This window comes from Maylandia zebra, linkage group LG7 (genome assembly GCF_041146795.1).
Source record: "Maylandia zebra isolate NMK-2024a linkage group LG7, Mzebra_GT3a, whole genome shotgun sequence".
Taxonomy (NCBI): Eukaryota; Metazoa; Chordata; class Actinopteri; order Cichliformes; family Cichlidae; genus Maylandia; species Maylandia zebra.
In genome coordinates this window covers 13839359-13853138 of record NC_135173.1, presented here as the reverse complement: position 1 = coordinate 13853138, position 13780 = coordinate 13839359, and the positions used below count along the sequence as shown (strand labels likewise).

General features: G+C 40.8%; 1 protein-coding gene across 2 annotated transcripts in view; it reads right to left on the bottom strand.

Moving 5' to 3' along the window:
• Window positions 1-13780, bottom strand: part of roraa (RAR-related orphan receptor A, paralog a) — a 187660-nt gene that overhangs the window by 33631 nt on the left and 140249 nt on the right. Inside the window, exon 1 of one of the 2 annotated variants that reach the window (XM_004553144.5) lies at window positions 13166-13322. The exons of the other annotated variant lie outside the window; for it this stretch is intronic. Coding sequence (XP_004553201.1) covers window positions 13166-13196 — 31 coding nt within the window. The 5' untranslated portion in view covers window positions 13197-13322. Of the gene's footprint in view, window positions 1-13165; window positions 13323-13780 lie in introns of those variants that run through there. 2 annotated transcript variants of the gene reach the window in all.

Sequence of the window (13780 nt, the reverse complement as noted above, 5' to 3'; positions counted from 1 at the left end):
TTTGAGTGGACTTACTGGTCAGCCCTACAGTACAGTACAAGAGCCAAGGGCTGAAAGATGGTGGAGTTACTCATTGGCACAGGTGCTTTATCAGCAAATTACATGTGAGAGATGAAGGACTAACGACTGCAAGCTATACTCGCACTGTAACTGTAAATTTACAGTAAATTAGAAAGACATTATTATGCAAACTAAGATTTCCAGTCCTTTTTTTCCCTCTCCCAAATACACCTTTGTGATTACAATAATCCCAGAGAAAATTGGTGCAGAATAGCCGTGTCTAAGTCCACTGAGAGCCAGACTCTCGCTATTAACAAAATTAAAGTGAAGATCTATCATTGGCAGGGAGAGATGGAGCAGCAGGAGCAGAACTCTCACTGTTTTCTGTCACAGCCTCAGCTGTGTGCACACACTCTCCTTACACACTGCCATCTTTCACTCAGCCAGGCACTTGCCTCCTCGCCCACTGTGCCCACCAGGCCCGGGCAGCACATGCCACTGCCAAACATCCATTTACTCCCCGCAGGACTCCCACATATCTGAAGTGTGCCTGTCACTGAGACCTGTTTAGATTTTAGACAGCACTGAACACCCATTGCACAGGTGAATACCTGTTATTTGGTGAGCCACACAGATAAACACACACAATGCACGTAATTAAATGCCTCATTTGAAATCCGATTCGATAATTTCTCCGGGAACACCTTGTCGGGTGGAATGACTCGACGGAGGGTGGTAATTGCATCCCTGTAGAGAGGCTGGTAGCCTTCGATGGAAAGCATGGATTTATGTCCACTGGATTCGGTAGCGAGAGCTGAAAAACGCGCACCATAGTCCAAATAGGAGGTAATGTGTACTGTATGTGCGTCTGCGAGTCTTTGTGTACACATGTGTTCACAAGTTCAAGCTGTGGGAGCAAACATACAACACATTAATTGGCTATTATATGAGCAGCATGACCTGATGACCAGAGATGTGTTTTCTCTACAAAGAATCCCACCTCCAACATCTTAGCCCGGAGGCAGGTTTAATGCTAACCTGCAGATGCTGCTTTTGTCTTTGAAGTGGAGCGATGAATGCACCAGAACAGATGGAGATGTTGGATGCTTTCAGGAATTATTAATGGCAAGCTATGATCCCAAATGACCTTCAGCAAATAGTCTCCCAGCACTGGAGTACACAGGCAGCCCCTCACATCCATACTGTAGTTTTAAACCACACCTGGGTCAATGAAGAAAACACCAAGCTATCATTACTGTACTTCCAACTACACAATAACCCATTTGGGAAGGTTTGCTCCTTTTCTTTTAATTTCCTGCAAAGAAAACACAGAAGCATCCATCACATCAAACTCAATTGTATGTTTCAGGAATAGATTTGAGGTTTATGCAGCAAACGCACTAATTCCGTAAAGCCCAATTTGTTTCTCCAACAATGTGAACCACACACTGGAATTAATCTGCAGAAAGCCTTTCCTGTTGTTTTAAAAATAAACCCTTCATCACTGCAAGCTTTTGTTGTTGCTTAAGGGATACACTATGACATCAAATCTATCTTATGAACATACATCAGTAATAGCCACATAATATCGGTTGCCTATGGATAGCATTCAAATTACAAAGCAAGCAATCTTTGAATCGCCTGGGAGAGAAACTGAGCTGCTTTATGTCATAAACTAAAACGAATGTAACAAAAAAAAAGCTGCTTTCTCTTAATATATGCAAAAAATAAAGTATACAATGCTTCAATCAATTCAATCTATACAAAAGGGACAAGTTTTCCACTGGTTTTCTCTTGTAGTGTAAATTTGTCCGACTAATAACGACCAGATTTGGCTTTATACAGTTAATCAGTCTATGTGGAGAGAAAAAGAAGGCTATCACTGGGTGACAATTTAGCTATTTATAGATTTTTTTTTTCATACTGTATCTGCATTTGTGAAAAAAAGAAAAAAGTGAACACTTCATGAGGCAGGATGGCTTGGTAAAGATTGCGATATACACTCAGAAAAGCTCAGAAAAACTGGCCCTGTCAGCAGACTGGCTCATGTGTTCCTAGACTAATTTCTAATTACCCGTTTAGAGAAACAAGCATTTTAAAAGTGGAATGATTACACAGCCCCTCATCGTGAAATGAAAAAATAATTGTTATGCACTATAAACAGGTGTAACAATATGTTTTACGGGAACTATAGTGAAACATGAGGTTTTTTAAAAGTGGGATTCACGCTTCAGAACATGAATTAATTCATGTGATATTAGTTCTTTCTTGAATTAGTTTCATCTTTTAGTTTCATTTCAAGTGCATAATCCTAGCTATGGCGGCTGGTGTAGGACAAAGGCTTTATTCAGCCAACAGAAATCAAAAACATTGTATTTAGATTGTATATTCTACATTTGCCCATAATGGATTCGGTCAGTCACGGCTATTGTGGGGAAATGCAAAGCAGCTGGCCACTGCGTTTCTTCTGTTTGTGTATAAAAACTAGTGCTGTCAGCGTTAATCTCGTTAAAATGACGTTAACGCCATAAGCGCATTAACGCGGCAAATCTCCGTTAGCGCTAATGCGTTAACGCCATGCAGTCCCACGCTGTGCAGTCCCACGGGTTAGCACGTCCGATCCGTGCTAACCCGCTAACCGAGATTTGTCGCGTTAATGCAGTTATGGCGTTAACGTCATTTTAACGAGATTAACACTGACAGCACTAATAAAAACATTTTTGTACGCACTATATTTTAACAAATTTGAATATCATCAAAACTAAGCAATAAATCAAAAATAGAAAAATTTTATGTGTCAATTAAATATTTTGTGGTAATTTACGATGTGTAGGCTGCCAGTCCGTTGTTTACCTCAGCTGGTGTCCATGTCTATTTACTCTTGAGGGGGGTGTAAAACTTTGTGAAAGGACTTAAATATGAGTCGACGAGTCACTGAAACTCCTGTGTGACGACAGCGATCCAGAGGTGAATTATTCAGGATATCTCAAACTTTTCTGTTGATAAGCACTGCTATTTTTGCTCCATTGCTAGCTGGTGTTAGTTTCTTTTTCTGTTAATCAAAACAAATGAGTGTAGAAAAGAAAAGAAAGAAACCATTTGTAATCATGATTCTGTGAAGTTGTGCCTCAGGTGCCTGAAAACATAAAATCAAAAAAAGATTTGGGTACAAAAAAAGAAAATGCGCTCAAATTACTCAGGCCATTTCGTTTCAACATCAATAAACAGCAAACACCTACACTATAGCTAATATTTTACATCTGTATGGGTGTATTGGGTTCATACAGTTCTTTTATTTAAGGGGAATTGAGGACTCCTAGATTGAGTCAGGCAGCCAGCACCCTGTAATATTTGTACAGAATTTGCAAGGTCTTCAACTCTCAGTTTCTAGAGAATAAATACTGGGCTAGTACTCTCCTAAGACACTGCATGCCTTCAAAGAGCTACATCTAAGGGAGAAATTGATCAGACACTTTTTCTCACACTTGGTTAGAGCTGAAAGGAATAAATTATTTGAACGGTGTCTATCTACTTATATACCACGGCCACTGATTAATTATCTTAGGCCTCGCTAATGAGAATTTGTAAACAAATACAATGTTAATCTACTATGTATACTATGTTTACTCAAGTTTGGTGAGGCCGAAAAAAATCCCTTATGTATAAATTATAATAATCCCACATCAAGAGATGGAAAAAAAATCCATCCTGAGATCAAAGCCCAGACGGGCCCAATGTAATCATGTGTCAAAAGATCAAAAAACACCTTCCTCACTAACTCTACTAGAGAAGGTATGTGAAACATAGAGTGGTTTATCATAGAGGGCTGAATTTGCCATAATTAAAAATAATTAAAAAAGAGTAAATGAATTAATTAATATGCCAATAACAAAAATAAACAAGTAAATCAATACTGAATTACCTTTATATTCATTTCTCTATTTAGTTACAATTTTCCACTTAATTTATTTTATCTGTGTATACATTTCTGCATTGATGCATACACAGATAATGCAGATACACACTGCATGCATTAATGCATTTTTTCTTTGCATTTTTCCCTAAAACTTTCTCACTTCTGATTTTTATACATTTCTTGAAGCATTTTTTGCTTTATTATGCAAATAAAAAGGAGCTGTCGTTCAAACTGTGCCATGGGGTCAACATTTTGCTTATTGCGTCTTTTTTCCACAAACATTGCCACAACAGAAATGCCCGCCTCCAGTCGGGAGGTCGTTAAGAGAACTGAGATGCTTAGATAATCTAACCTAAAATAATACAGACCGTTTGGGCTGTTTAGTTAGACACTCGCATGGATGGTGTGTTTCAAATCACCATATATGAACACAGAGGGTCAACTTTTCGTTTCAATAAATTGGAAGCAAGGACTCATTGTGGGTACCTGCACACGTACATCGAAAATAACTGTGAGGCAGAAGGCGGCACAAAGTTAGTGAGAATGTCATATTTGGGTGGGACTGCGGTAAGACTTAAGACATTTTATCTAGGAGTGTTACATCGACTTTGTGCGCTGCCAGTGTAGCTAAGCTATGTAGCTACATTGACTAGCTAACGTTTTGACAGCACACCCACGAGTGCAAAATTATTACTATTTTTTATTTAATCAGTAACTAAAATGTAACAACCTGATTTAAATAAAAAGAAAACAGAACAGGGGACTTATTACTAAAGCAAACACATTTACTTGTTTATAAATTCCTTGGTTTTTGTGCACTGAATAATTAATATACAGTTATTAAATTATTAGCACTGTTGTCTCAAAGCCTGAAGGTCCTGGGTTCAAATCCACCAGCTGGCTCAGGTGGGTTCTCCGTGGGTACTCCTGGTTTCCTCCCACAGTCCAAAGATATGCATGCCTTAGATTAATTGGCAATTCTAAATTGGTGTGAATGTGAGCATGACTGGTTTTCTGTCTGTGTTAGCCCAGCGGTAGACAACCTAGATTGCTAGATAGGCGTGCCCCACCTATCACAGCTTGGAGATGCTCCAGCCCCCCACCCAAACCTGACTTGGATAGATGGAAGATGTTAGTATTATATACTTATAAGTCAGTTTTATTATCAATCTGAAAATGTAAATGTGCTTCACCTACGTTTTGATCCCCCCTCTGAGGCGTAGTTTATGATCATACATGATAAGAAAAAAAATCAAGAGAGTAAATTGCCTGTGAATTATGTCACCTAGCAATGTTACTATGGGAACCTCTAAGCACAAGGTAGATGGGGTTTTTAACAGAGTACCACCTAAACATTTTGTCCATATGAAAATAATGATACTTAAAAAGCATGCAATTCAACATGCAGTTGTGCAAAAAATATAAGTGTAATTGTCCACCCCTCTCCCCACCTAAGAAACACACACAGTTTTACAGGCGATTTCCCAAAGATACTTTAGACTGTCACATGAAACATGTTTGGTGTCCTTCACCACCACAGTGCAACATTTTAAGACGTTTCATTTACACAAGAAAGCAGAGCTCAGACAACAGTCATTTGATTACCAGGGCTGATTGTGTCACATGTGGAACTCCATTAGCTTTACTCTAAAAATACCTTTGGAAAAAATAGAAATGATTTCTATGTACCCTTCTTTGACTGTGTGCAAAACTACATACACTACTACATGTTAAATAAACCAGCCAACACACCATAGTATTTATAGAATAAGAAAGTTTGCATTGTCTTTCTCTAGCTGGGTTTTAAAACAAACAAAAAAAAATCAATAACATACACAATCTATTTAATATTTCAATATTTAACGAGCATTTCAGCGTTAGGCACTAACATTGTGGCTGATGTGTTTGACAGTGAAACGTCAATAACGGTGGGCTGTGGAGCTTTTACAGTAATTAAGAATGCTCTATTTGGGCAGATTTGTCCTCTGTTGCTCCAGGTCGCACTTTAAAGGCATTAAAACAACCATTAGCACAGTAGGAACGGCGCTGTCTTCCTCTACCCTCCAACTATTGACAAAAACAAAACTTAAGAGATGACAGCTGCTGATTTGTAACTAAGTGACAGATCCCTGTGAGCAAATAAAGCAGTCATGCAGTCTTTTTGCTAGAAAACTCCCATTTGTTTTCCTGTGAAAACAAATGGGAGTTTCCTGTGAGAAATTTACTGAATGGCACATAAATCCCCAAAACTTAACATAAGGGTACAGTTTTGAGGAGCTATTTATTTCAATTTATCTGATGCCTATGTCCCATGTATTGGATTCCAGGAACTCTGAAAATGAGCCAAGAGAGAGCGTTATTACATCAGGGATGAAGATGCTTCTTTTGCCCAAATTAGGCTCTTATAAGAGGGAGATCATAAGCAAATCCTGAGACTTTGAGCGAGGGTCTTTGCTGACGCTGCTGTTGTTAAGGCTGGACTGGGCTGAGCAGCCAGGTTGACAAGGACCTGTGCTCAGCACTAGGAAAGCTCTCATCCAGAAACAAGAAGCCCTGGGGGAACAAAGACAACAATATGCCAAAAAAAACAAAAACCCACTTGAAAACAACAAAACAACCCAAAAGCTTGTAAAAAAAGAAAGAAAAAAAGTCAGTGGTGGGTGATTGCCAGCTGCACTCTAGATTACCAGGCTCTCTGAGAGTCTTTCAGCAATTGCTAAGAGCTGTAGCATCATCTCCAGCTCCTTAATCAGTTCTGCTGGGGAGGGATGGATCCTGACATGCAAAAGGCTCAGCACGATAGGGAATAAACTCATAATCAGCAATCAGATATTCCACATTGCTTGAGGGGGCGGTAAGCTCATCTCAGATAGGTCAAGGATCTCTCCACAGCCAGTTAACCCCTTTGCTCCAGCTGGGAAGCATGCACACGCTCATTGTCTAAGACAGACATTGTGTATTTGGCGCTGACGCCTGACTTGCTGAATTAGGATGATGAGACCAACACATACGAACGGAGTGTATCTTTTTCATCCCGTATATCAACCGTGTAAACTCAGTTTTAATTTCAAAACATACTTCACGAGTCCATAAATGGGCCTGGATTTCATTAAAACGTTATGTCCCTGAATAGGATATGCGCTGTGCCTTTAATCAAAGTTCATTGCCTTGCACATTCTTCCCCTTTCATCTTTGCAATTAGCACTGAAGCAGCATTTCTTTTATTCCAAATGAATGCATGTGCATAAAAATCAATCTTAAGCAGTCTGTTCTGGCGAGGCTGTTTTTCTTTGTTATTTATGATTAGGAATTCCTTTTATGCATCTTCGCTGGTGTGAGAGCACCTTATGCTGCAAACCTTGAGAGCAAGTTCTCACTTTGATTCCAGATTCAAACATGCATCGCTCTGCCTGGTGGCAACACGTAACCAGCACCGGCAATGATGGTGAACTTAGGAGGCGGTAAAAACTTTAAAACCCTGGGGGACAGATATTCTCATTTGTTCCCCTTGAAGAGCACCCCCTAGTGCTCGGGAAGATTCGCAATCTTTGTTTGTTCATAAGCGCACACAACAGATCAGATGAGTGTAAATGAAGCCATCCTACAAGTAGAACCTCTAATGGCCTCTACTGGGACATGCAATCAAACGCCTCACACACTTCTCTCCCTTTTGTAATCAAGTGGCGGAGCACATGTTGCGACGACCTTTGTTATAACGTTGCCTGTTCCCTCATCTCATCAAAATTCTGCACGCCTCTCATTTTTCATCCTTTCTTCCCCACCAGGCTCCCTAGATGCTGCCGTAGCTCTCCACGGAGAAGAAGGGAGTATGTCTCAGTATGCTGTGACCTCTGACCCTTCCTCAGCCTCTTATTCTGCAGCACGCTTTCACTGGCAAAGTCTTCGAATTTCACCGTCATTTTCCGAACTAAAAATTCCACAGAATCGCGTATGTCTTTCGACAGAGTTCACAGAAAACGGCTAAAAGACGCCACGCATCTGTTTAGCATAAGTGCTGAGTAAGGAATATTAGAAACAAGCTCTTATCGGTTTCTATCACTAAGAGTTTCTTTCTTAGTCACCTTAGGTCAGATTAACACCAGAAAAGTACTCCTCTCCTGTGTCACCTCTGCTAGGCTGACGCATGCAGGAAGAGGGCGAAGAAGGCGATAAACCACAAAAAACAATACTCCTCTTCTTGCCTGCTGCCAGCATGCTTGCCTAGCAGGGAGATCTGATTACAACTGAGAAGAGAGCAGCTTGGTGTTTCATGGAAAAGCAGGTCAACTGTAGAGCGCTGTCAGACCTCGGGAGTCACCGGTCTGATGGAAAAGCTATCCGACATGGTGGGGAAAGACAGAGGTTTGTCTCAGGCCGTACAGTAATGGGCTTTATTTACTCTGCCATTAGGAACAGAAAAGAGAGGAGAAATGATGGAAGTGAAAGGACTGAGCATACGACTCTAGGGAGAGATGCATTAGTGTTGTCTGGTGTTCCTCCTCACCTTCTACCTCTTTCGATATCTCCCCCATCTCCCTCTGGCTCACACACAAGAGACGGAGCTGCCCCACTGCCAACACCTAACTCCTTATGTGTTTTTCTGTCCTCAGTGTTTCAGTCAGACAAAACGCAAAATCAATAATGCTTTTTCTCCCCCATTTCCTCTTTGATGCAACTTCAAAAAGCAAATGGACAGCCCTCCAGAGGCCCACAGAGGAAAAAAGCCAATGGTACGAAACATGCTCAGAATGAAAGTACAGGGGAATAAAACTTCATCCTTCACTCTCTTAAAACACTGCTAACTTTTAAACCACAGGCGGCAAAGCACACGAGGGCAAGGCAAAGCATGCGAAGCAGAAGAAGTGTACGTTCCTTATTAAATTACATAGTCATACACTAATTTTATTGAGGCACTTTACTGAGTAACGCTGATTTGCGCTGGGAGGATGCGTGTCAGTATTTCAAATAACTGCAAACAGCAAACTATTAGAACGCAAAGATTGAGGGCTGCAAAAAAACAAGAGAGAATCTATATTCTTTCTACATTTTCTGCTTAGAACGTTACAGAAGGCAAGAAAAAAAATGAAAGTAAAAATGTTCTCTAACTCCATAGCCTGTGGTATGTGATTATCTAATGAGTGCTGACAGAGGAAGTATTCTATCAGAAGCTAAATGCTGCATGACAGCGAGATACTTCAAAAGGCTCTATAAGTGACTCCTGAAATACAGACTGAAAGTAAAGTAGGAAATTACCTTTAAGTTAAAGGCATTAGGCTAAGCCCAGCTTGGTCTGTTACCTGACTGGGGAGCCAAATAGAGAACCCTCAATGAACCTCAAGTTTTTAAGGATTTAGTCCGATGGTTACCTTGAGCAAGTGCTGTTTGTTGTTGCCCGCTGTTTGATTGGACATAGAACAGGGGAGTCGTTTAACCTTGCCTGTGATTGGACTAATCTGTCAAAACCACAAGGTGTGACTGACAAGACAAGATGACTGACAGAGCTGTCTGGCACCCTGGCAATGCTTCGGATGCCGCTGCAGATTAATGTTTGTACAAAAACTATGCTCAGACGTGGTTACAAAGAAATGGCAATTCTTCTTTGTGTTGTTACTGGAAGCACAAAGGCAAATCATATACTTAACACACTTATATCCAATGCACAAATAACACATTTCTCAAACCCAGAATTTGAATTTTTTTCAAATTCATAATCACCTAAAACGTGCAACATTAAAATGCAAAATAATCCCCAGTTCAGAAACTGGTGTCTATCCGTAGGCGCCTATCCTCTCTGGAGTGCACATCCTTTTCTCCCCAACTTCTATGGAGCCAAATCAAAAATCCATGCTCTCAATGGGCAGTCAATATCTCATTAACCAGTCCCTCTACACACAGACAGGCAGCCAGGATGTTTGTCTCAGTGTGCACAGCGCAGACTGGCACAGCTCACACACTTTAATAACCTGTGGGGACACCAATCCACTTCCTCGGTGAGCTAAGAGGCAGGAGAGAGGGCTGAAGCACACACTGCACGTCTGGTAGGCTGACTTGTTTGTCCTGCCTTGCATCTGCTCAGATGTTGTGTGCATGCTTTTAATTGTATTGTATATAACCCCTGAAATTAATAAAGGTTTTTTTCATTGCAAATATACAGACATTTGTGGTTCTACTGAAGTAAATGTAGCTGTCTAAAATTACATACTGACAGACTAAAACGTACCCCGTATTTATTGATTTTTTTTAAAAGATCAAAACGTGCATGAATGCCTCGTCCTAAAATAATTGGGTCTTTTATTTTAAATCCTTGCAGGTGGATTATAGGTGGCTATATTTGCCTTCACCTTAATCTGTGGCATATTTTTCCCCTTTGGCTCTTTATGTCCTCAGTCCTTAACTGGATAATAGCCAATCTTGCTAACTTCTGCTTTAATGTGTGAGAGCCTGCAGCACTGGTTAGTGAGCGCTTCAATCGGCCACTGATTGAAAGAGACAAAGAGTACCAAATCCACAGCAAATATTTACAGCCTTGTTAACATAGCCTTAAAGCGCCTATCATAAGATATTTGGCTTTACCTTCTCTAGGGCCCCAAAAGATTTTTCACAGTCTAGTACACACTCATGCTAGATCACATATTTATGTGTTGTCTGCACGCGCTGTAGTAGCTTACTGGCCACTGCTTTCAACAATTTTGAAACATTGATGCTACCCATCTTGCCACAATAATTCTCCTTTTCAAGGGTTAATTATATGTGCTCTGTGTGAGACACTTTTTCTTTTTTACCTTTTCTATCCACACATCAAACAACTTTCTTTAATTATGTAATTGGAATTTTCATCTTAATTGTGTTGAGTAGGCTGGCTAATTTGCATGGGGTAATGAGAGGGATGTTTCCATTACAGGTAATTAGGTACTTGAGAGGCAGTGGTGTGGTAGAGAGGCTGAATTGAGAGGGAGAGGTGGGTAGAGGGTGGTGCAGGGTAGAGACAAAGCCACAGAGGCACAGAGAGATGTTCGTTATAATACATTAGCATTATTTTTTGAAGTGCAGAGGATGAAAAACAGTTTTCAAAAACACCACATAGGGCACATGCAGTATGCACGGGTAACAATGTAAACTCTGTGTCTGTGGCAATGCAGCAAGTCATCGTGCACTTCCCTGACCACATTCAGGAGAAATGACTGCTCCTATTTAAATTAGCTTTCAATTATCCCCCTTGTTGACGTTTTAATTAATTTCTGACATTGTCACAATATCCTTTCATGACACTAGACACCCCTCATCAAACTGAAAGTACCAATGAGGGAACAGACGGAGCTAGAGGAAGACTGGTGAAGAGACTCATTAGAGCACAAAAAATAAGCAGTTTTTTTGCTGTACATATCAGATCTGCTTATTTTTTTCTGAACCGAATGAGTAACAAAAAAGACGCAATTCTGTGCCAAGTCAAGCGAAGCACAAATAAACACAATAAAATTTTGAGCATGTTACACTTTAACATAAAAAGATTAGAAATGCTACACAGCACAAAACTCGTTTTTTTCTCCAAAAATATGAGGTTTCATAAAAACCCTTCACTATGAAATGCATGTAAAAGGACATTAGGTCAAACGGGTCTTTTTTTTCATGAAAATAAGATTCAGGAATTTGCTCTTTCTCAATTTCACACACGTCAGGCTTATCACAATTGACTGTGAGCTTCACTTTGTAAATGACTTCCCTTACACTCTTAACAAAAGAGAAGAAGAAGAAGAAAAGAATGAAAGGAATTAATACTGTGGTCGTGGCAGCTTGAGTCAAACGAAAGTCAGACAAGCTGTAAGTGTTACTATCAATATTACTAATACTCTAATTACATATAATATCACACATTAATTTCATTTGCTTTTAATAATATGCATGTATGCAGCCACTGTGTTCTGAAGATGCCCGAGTGCTTTTTTCTTCCAAACCTTTCAATCTACTGGGAAGGAAAAAATAAGAAAGCAGCACATATCAAATCAAATTATTTCCAGCTCCATATATTTTTTGTCATTTTGCACCGAATGACAGCTGCCTGTGCCTCAGCGGGGTTATCGTTGCCTATTTAATTATATTAGGAGTGCATCTCCCCACATATGTCTGCATGGTTGTTCACATCTCTCTGTATGGAAGAACTCATAAGTGTGGAAAAAACGTGATTATGTGCATGTGTGTGTGCGCGTCTGTGTGTATGTTTGTGTGTGCAGGCATGCGTGAGAGAAGTGTGGGGATGCACTGTATGTCTGACTACACTCACTATCTGTCTGCACGGGTGTGTGTGCGTGTGTGTGTTTGCGTGTGCACATGCTCGCCTGTACAACGGAGAGGGGGTGGAAGAGCTGGGATTAAAGCGTACTAGATCAACATCAGAGACTGGGAGGACCCAGTCCTGCTCTTGTGCCACATGTAAACCCGACTACCCCAAAAATAGGTCAGTGGAACACAACACTGTCACAGACACGCAGAAATAAAATTTTAAAAAGTACATATAATTATATAAATATATATACACACAGAGAGAGACAAACACGTGCATCGGTATCAACTCAAACAATCTCAGTCTGCCAGTCGCGCCAGTGCCTCGTCGCTCGTCTGCGACCCGCGTTCAACACTACCACACACATCTTCCTGCAGCACAGACACGTTCCCTGGACTGGAACGACAGGATTAAGAAGAAAAAAAAACACCCCTCCAACCCAAGCCCCCTCTCCATCGCATGCCACCTCGGATCTACGCCAATAAAAACTTCTACTCTTGAAACCCTGGAGCTATTTCATGTAATAGACGAACTAGTGGAAAAAAAAGCTGCACCGGCTGTGGTTTTCTACAGCATCCTGCAAACCTGCAGCGACAAAACGCACACTGTAAATAAAAAAATGAAAGCAAACCTTTAATTTTTATTTTCTTTATTTTTATTTTTTGGAAGATGCAAATTGCTCCTATTGCGCCATCTCTTTCTTTCTGAGAGTTCAAAGCAGAAATTCTCGAAGTGCACGGACAGACATATTAGAAAAGCTTAACTGACTTGGACACAATCAGAAGCAATGTATTACCGTATCTCTCCCTCCCCTCCTCTCTCCCCCTCACACTCTCTCTCTCTCTCTCTCTCTCTCTGTCACACTCATGCCTTGCAAATGAAATGCAAAGAGTTGGCAGGCTGTGAATAGCGTACTCGTACTTCCCTACTTGTTACTCTGGGTGCGCGATCGGCATGCATTGTGCTCTTACCTTTCATAGCTGAAATCACAAAATACATCATTGAGCTTCGAGTCCATAAGAGAAGAACTATCACCAGCGCAAAGCCCTCCACTGCTGTCTCAGCAGCAGCTGGCCAGCACAGCTCTGTCTCTCAGCCTCCGAGCATGACCACACCAGAATCCATGTGACTGTGACATCAGTGTTCATGTCTGACTGCTCCCCACCCACTAGCCTTTGATTGGCACAGCATGCAGCCAGTAGGGGCGCTGAGAGCTCAGGCAGGGAAGCTGGCCCTCTTCCCACTGATTGCAGTCGGAGCCGTGTATACCAGCTTTGCTAGACACAGCACACTCTTAACTATCTGCGTCTTATCTTTTTAGTGCAAGGGTAAAGACAAAACCAGCTCTCGCATAAAAAAAGAGAGAGAGAAAAAAAAATCACATTCTGGTTCTGCACCTTGTGCTTTTGTTTTGCCTTTAAAACTGCAATGTGAAGGCTAAGAAAAGAGAGGAGGGACAGGAAGACAACAGACTGGTGACTCAAAAAAGAAAAGAAGAAAAGAAAAGAGAGCAGTGAGAATGGATGACAGAGGAAGTGTAATTTTTTCTGTGACTTGGTGATACAAGTGCCCCGCTCTTCTCCACC